We start from the raw sequence: 7,055 nt of genomic DNA, 5'->3' as shown, positions 1-7,055 counted from the left end.
GTCGTCGTCGTGCATGCTGTAGTTTGTCTCGCATCCCAGGTCGTCGCCGTGCATGCTGAAGTTTGTCCCGCATCCCAGGTCGTCGCCGTGCATGCTGAAGTTTGTCCCGCATCCCAGGTCGTCGTCGTGCATGCTGTAGTTTGTCCAGTATCCCAGATCGTCGTCGTGCATGCTGTAGTTTGTCCCACATCCCAGGTCGTCATCGTGCATGCTGTAGTTTGTCTCGCGTCCCAGGTCGTCTCAGTGCATGCTGTAGTTTGTCTCGCGTCCCAGGTCGTCGTAGTGCATGCTGTAGTTTGTCCCGCGTCCCAGGTCGTCTCAGTGCATGCGGTAGTTTGTCCCGCATCCCAGCTTCTCTCAGTGCATGCGGTAGTTTGTCCCGCATCCCAGCTTCTCTCAGTGCATGCGGTAGTTTGTCCCGCATCCCAGCTTCTCTCAGTGCATGCTGTAGTTTGTCCCGCATCCCAGGTCATCTCAGTGCATGCTGTAGTTTGTCTCGCGTCCCAGGTCGTCGTCGTGCATGCTGAAGTTTGTCCCGCATGCCAGGTCGTCGCCGTGCATGCTGAAGTTTGTCCCGCATCCCAGGTCGTCGTCGTGCATGCTGTAGTTTGTCCAGTATCCCAGGTCGTCTCAGTGCATGCTGAAGTTTGTCCCGCATCCCAGGTCGTCGTCGTGCATGCTGTAGTTTGTCTCGCATCCCAGGTCGTCGTCGTGCATGCATCTGTGGGAGTGGGGCTGTTTACTTATGTATACATGCAGAGACAGCTGGGAAGGGACAGCCGCCTAGATACCAGCCGACGCTGGAAGACACTATATATCAGTCCCACCAGGAGGTGAGATAAATGGGCTTCAACGGCGCGTCATTATTATTACATGTATATAGCGATGTGTATGCATGTGTATGCCCGATTGAACTAGTCCGGATTAATGCCGGTTTCAGTGCCGGTCCGCTGAAATACCATGCCGCAGTTTAACACACTCAGACACAGTATACTGACTCCGAGCCGACCAGTTCTTGTTTTAGCCCCTTAATGCCGAGTGCGAGTCAGGGTAACAACAAGTACCATCGTTTATGATGCGGCCAGGGGGTGATAGGGGATCGAACCGCCGACCTTCCGGTTTTCGGACAGACGCACTGCACGACACGACACGACACTACAAGGCGACAATCCTTGTCGTAAGAGGCGACTAATGGGATCGGGTGGTCAGGCTCGCTGACTTGGTTGAAGCATGTCGTCGTATCCCAATTGCGTGGATCGATGCTCATAATGTGAATCACTGGATTGTCTGGTTCAGACTCGATTATTTACAGACCGCAGTCACATAGCTGGAATACCGCCGAGTGCGACGTTACACCACAACACAACACAACACAACACAACACAACACAACACACAACACACTACACAACACAACACAACACAACACAACACACATGGAGGACGGGCAAGGTACAACCAAGACTGATCCGCTTTTCCCAGTTCACCAAGAGTTAGTCATTATTGTAGAGACGTCGGCAGATCACCACGACATAACTATATGGACATCGGATGTTGGTGATATTATCACAAGCTGTGCACGCGTAATGACAAGATCTCATCTCACAAATCAACCTCTGTCATATTATTCCATGCTGGGGACGGACTCAATTTGGTATTAAACAACAACAAAATCACACTGAGAATTCATATTTTATCAACGTGTATAATAAATAACAAGTAACAATTTATTAAATTAAAAGCGTTGATCATCACTAAGGCAACGCACACAAGGCTACACTGTACGTACAACCGAGTTCAGAGGACACCTGTTTGTAATACATGAGACGGGGGCCTGGGGAGATCCAGGGTAGAATAGGTCTTCAGCAACCCATTCTTGCCATGTAAGGCGACTATACTTGTCGTAAGAGGCGACTAACGAGATCAGGTGCTCAGGCTCGCTGACTTGGTTAATGCATGTCATCGTATCCCAATTGCGTACAGATATGTCATAAAGTAAGTCACTGGATTGTCTGCTTCAGACTCGATTTGTTTACAGACCGAGGTCATATAGCTTGAATATTGTTGAGTGCGGCGTTAAACAACAAACAAAGCATGCAATGGGGTGATGCCATCTCCAGGTCGATGCAAGTAGTGTGTATGTTGCGCCATTGTCACATAAAGATATCACATCAGCCTCAAAAACAGTTGTATTTTCACCATGTCTTCATAAACGAACACATCGGAGGAACCACACGGTGTTGTTCAGTGTTTGTTCCGCCAGTTTATATTTTAACAAAGAGATGCCTACATTTTTTTTCGTGACTGAGAATGAGACACCAGTAATATGTATCGTATCGTATTGGATGAACGTGAGATAACGATTGCACATTGTCAAACGCCGCAGTCAGAAAACTACTCCAGCTATATGACGGCGACTTGTAAAAAAATCAAACATGGACCAGACAAATTAGTGACTGGGGTATGAGGAAAACCACCCAAGCCTCGATTACGTATGATCAGCCGTGTCGACGCTATGTACGTTTTAACTGAAAGTGAGTGAGTGAGTGAGTAAGTTGGGTTTAACGCCGCTTTTAACAGTATTCCAGTTATATCACGGCGTGTCAGCTTGATGTGGGAGGAAAGGCCAAAGTGATGCAGGTCTCAGACGTTTACCGCTTCGGTGAAACCCACGAGCGCGGGTATGGTGCTGACAAACCTAGAAACATAATCGGGGCGAACCGGGATTCGAACCCACAATCATAGGTTTCTGGCGTGCCCAAGAGACGCAACTCTGCACAGCGAATCGCGGCCCCTTAGACGACTGGGCCACCCGTGCCCCCTTCAACTGAATGTCTTAACTGGGAAAAGCGTCTCGAGGCCGACAGCATATGTTGTAACTGAAATGACACATTGACGCCAGCAGTTGATGCCGCCAGTCTATTAACTATTCGGGTTTCATAGAACATACGCTGAGAGACACTTGGAAGTGTATTCTGAAGCGACTGATTCAGAGCCCACATGTCACCTGTTGACGAGTCTCGCCACACCTGTACTAAGTTAGTGCGATCAGGTTGCTACATGCGATTAGGGCAATGTTATTAACACGTCTGCATAATGAGCATTCGATCTAACCCGACTTCTGTCCTCATATATTACTGTAACATTGGGTGACCAGACACTACCGAACTAGCAGCTTTTCATTAATGAAAACGGTTTTGATCTCTGAAAAGCGACTGTCCATTAGAGTTTCTAATAACAATGAGTGATATCTAATCCATTCTCTTTTGTGGAATGTGCTAATCATGTCTGCATCACAGAGGAGACGTAAATCGCCCAACGTGTGACCCCTAGTGCCCCCTGGAGTAAGGTCGAGGTCATCCTTCAGGAGGGGATACTCGCTGTTCACTGGGCATGGCCGACCACAGCCCTTTCTACGCTGGACACCTCCCCGCGGGATCTAGCAGGTGTCTCTCAGGTTGTAACTGTCCCACCCGGTGTTAGCTTCAAAGATCGAAGACGCCATCGTGTCGACGTACAATTGACAGTTATCGGTGAGGGTAGGGTCGTTGTGGTAGTTGTAGTAGCGACATGCCGGGTTCTGGAGGCAGATGACGCCGCATCCAAGACGGCTCCGTGATGAGGTTTGCACCACGTCTCCAACAATCCTGTGATCTCTCCTGCTGAGACACACGCTTGTCTCACGCTTGCGGGACGACGCTGCAACAATGGTAATATGAGATAACATGCATTCTACAATGGTAATATGAGATAACATGCATTCTACAATGGTAATATGAGATAACATGCATTCTACAATGGTAATATGAGAAAGTATGCATGTTACTATGGTAATATGAGATAACATACCTTCTTCAATGGTAATATGAGAAAGTATGTATGTTACTATGGTAATATGAAATAACATGCATTATACAATGGTAATATGAGAAAGTATGTATGTTACAATAGTAATATGAAATCACATGCATTATACAATGGTAATATGAGATAACATGAATTCTACAATGGTAATATGAGATAGCATGTATTCTACTATGGTAATATGAGATAACATGCATTCTACAATGGTAATATGAAATAACATGCATTATACAATGGTAATATGAGATAACATACATTCTACAATGGTAATATGAGAAAGTATGTATGTAACTATGGTAATATGAGATAATATGCATTCTACAATGGTAATATGAAATAATATACATTCTACAATGGTAATATGAAATAACATGCATTCTACGATGGTAATATGAGTGAGTGAGTGAGTATGTTTTACGCCGCTTTTAGCAATATTCCAGCGATCAAGGCGGGGGACACCAGAAATGGGCTTCACACATTGTACCCATGTCGGGAATCGAACCCGGGTCTTCGGTGTGATGAGCGAACGCTTTAACCACTAGGCTACCCGACCGCCCCTGGTAATATGAGATAACATACATTCCACTATGGTAATATGAAATAACATGCATTCTACAATGGTAATGTGAGATAAGATACATTCTGCAATAGCAATACGACATAACATACATTCTACTATGGTAATATGATATAGCATACATTATACAATGGTAACATGAGAAAATATCCATTCTACAATGGTGATATGAGACAGCATGCGTCTAAAGCGTCCATCTCAGACAACGAAGTGTCGGACACAATCTTGGTGAAACGTCCCTTCGCTGATGACACGTGAACGTAATAAAGATGGAGGAGAAGTTTGTTAGTGAACCCGGAGAGCACGTTTATGGTTGTGACAGACCAAGGATCATAATCAGGCCGAATACTGGATTCGAACCAAAGACTTGCAGAGCCTGGCGTCTGGCACGCAGATAAACCGAGCCTTATACCAGTGCTTCCGTGTCACCACAATTCAAAAAAAGAAGAAAACAACCCTTTTATACTTCTGGAAGAAATTGCTTTGACGCAGCCACCCATTCGTATTCCATCGGGTCTTAGGCATGCCTCCTATTTTACAATAATGCATGCAAGGCTAACCTGAGAACACACACTTCACGGTGACGTCGGACCATGTGTTATCGGGGCCACACGTGGAGTTGACCTCTGATGATCCATCGTCAAAGGAGAAGTCGGACTTACAGGTGTAGCGCACCGAGAAGGCGTCTAGGTACTCGTACGTTGCCCCCGGGAGATATGGAGCCCCAGGACACTGGTAAACTGGGGATACAAGAGACCCTTGGTCATCATCAACAAGCGCTGTGTCATCATCACCAAGTACTCAGTCATCATCAACAAGCACTCTGTCATCATCAACAAGTACTTGGTCACCATCAATAAGTACTTGTTCACAATCAATAAGTACTCAATAACCATCAATAAGTTACTTGGTCATCATCAACAAGCACTCGGTCACCATCACCCAGCATCCAGTCACCATCACCAAGCTCTCGGTCACCATCACCCAGCATCCAGTCACCATCACCAAGCACTCGGTCACCATCACCCAGCATCCAGTGACCATCACCAAGTACTCGGTCACCATCACCCAGCATCCAGTCACCATCACCAAACATCCAGTCACCATCACCAAGCATCCAGTCACCATCACCAAGTACTCGGCCACCATCACCAAGCACATTTTGTATACGAAAGTACCTCAATAGACAATGCCCACTAAGCGTCATCACCATGTCAGTAGAAAAAAATCCCAGACCAACAACGCAAACATATCACTCAGTCAGATGTATTATGACTTAAATGGTCCAGAAAAGATAACTTTTTCTTACACCGGCAGATAAAACCTTGTACATCCAAGACAGATATCCCCCGGGTACCTTTTCTCACAAACCCTACTCACATTGACAGCCTGAAGAGGGTTCTGACCACCGTCCATCCTGGTCACACCCAGACGTCTTTACGGTGGTGTTGTCGGAGAACATGGAGCTGGGCCGGCAATTGTAGGTGATCACGACGCCGTAAACAACGCTGGCGACGCTCTCAAGTACGTCGGCGTTCTCCAAGACAGGCACAGTGTCGCATGGACGGGCTGCGGGGAGCGGTCAGCTACGTTAGTAGTGCAATCAAATACTCACGACACTGAGTTTGTGTTTAGGTGCTGTCAAAATCTTTTATTTTACAAACACCATACACCGTAAGATATTAACATAACAATTTGGGGGGAAAACGTGAAAATGAGTTGTTCGGTATGTATCCATTTTGTAGGGCAATGTTCCAAATGAGAAAGAGATCGTCGCTTTACGATTCAGTTATTTTGTAGCTATCCGCGGAGATCAGTTTTACATGCCCTACATATAGGTGAAGGTATATTTGTAATATAAATTGGGCGTAGGAAGAATATAAATTGTCAATGCAAGAGAATAACCAGCCTAGATTTTCTGCCGAAACAGATTCCACTTGGCGTAAAGGGCAAATAGCCGTGGAAACTATATGAATGGACCACTGAAAATCAATGATGAGACCAGGTGTTCGTGAAAAGGGTAACCAAGTCCTGTCCTACCGCAAGCACCCGTCATTAATTTAATTCGAATAAAAAAATATTTATTTCCTGATGCAGCACAAGTGATAGATGAACTAGACAATCAAAGGACTCGAGAGTACCATTACTGATTGTGTTGAAACTAAGAAGAAACGGCATCTCACGTGTGCAGTCATCCGGCGTTACGCTCCACGTCTTGGAGTCGCTGCATGTCGTAGTCTGCGTCGTCAACCCCATGTTGTTGACGTAACCAGGGTCGCAGGTGTAGGTGATGACGGTGCCATACACGGTGTCGTTGGCGTCTCGCGTAGCATTCAGGGCGTCCGTAGGTGCCGGACAGTGTTTCACTGATACATTCAGAGCACGGTTAATATTGTTGGGTCAACACATGACAGGAAGTGGTGATCACGTCAGTGCAATTTGTGCATTCCTGTTATTATCATTCAAGATGTTTGTGAGTGAGTGAGTTATGCTACCCGCCCACTTTCGCGATGTTGACCGAGATACATGTATATGACGATGTGTGAAATTTCGTACTGGGTATAAACTAGTGTATGTGAGTACACACGACACTAGCACGATTTCGCACGGGCACA

The 7,055-nt window shown here is 46.1% G+C and overlaps 1 protein-coding gene across 1 annotated transcript in view; it reads right to left on the bottom strand.

Moving 5' to 3' along the window:
• Nucleotides 1–3,378: 3,378 nt before the first annotated feature.
• Nucleotides 3,379–7,055, bottom strand: part of LOC139465417 (uncharacterized) — a 65,370-nt gene continuing 61,693 nt past the window's right edge. The window contains exons 28-31 of the mRNA XM_071247127.1: nucleotides 6,624–6,806; nucleotides 5,821–6,009; nucleotides 5,001–5,180; nucleotides 3,379–3,698 (exon numbers count right to left, since the gene is read on the bottom strand). Coding sequence (XP_071103228.1) covers nucleotides 3,439–3,698; nucleotides 5,001–5,180; nucleotides 5,821–6,009; nucleotides 6,624–6,806 — 812 coding nt within the window. The 3' untranslated portion in view covers nucleotides 3,379–3,438. The remainder of the gene's footprint in view (nucleotides 3,699–5,000; nucleotides 5,181–5,820; nucleotides 6,010–6,623; nucleotides 6,807–7,055) is intronic.

This window comes from Haliotis cracherodii, unplaced genomic scaffold, assembly GCF_022045235.1.
Source record: "Haliotis cracherodii isolate W230 unplaced genomic scaffold, xgHalCrac1.p SCAF_18, whole genome shotgun sequence".
Classification (NCBI taxonomy): Eukaryota; Metazoa; Mollusca; class Gastropoda; order Lepetellida; family Haliotidae; genus Haliotis; species Haliotis cracherodii.
Note: the sequence above shows the minus strand (reverse complement) of the source record. Positions and strands in the feature narration are given on the sequence as shown.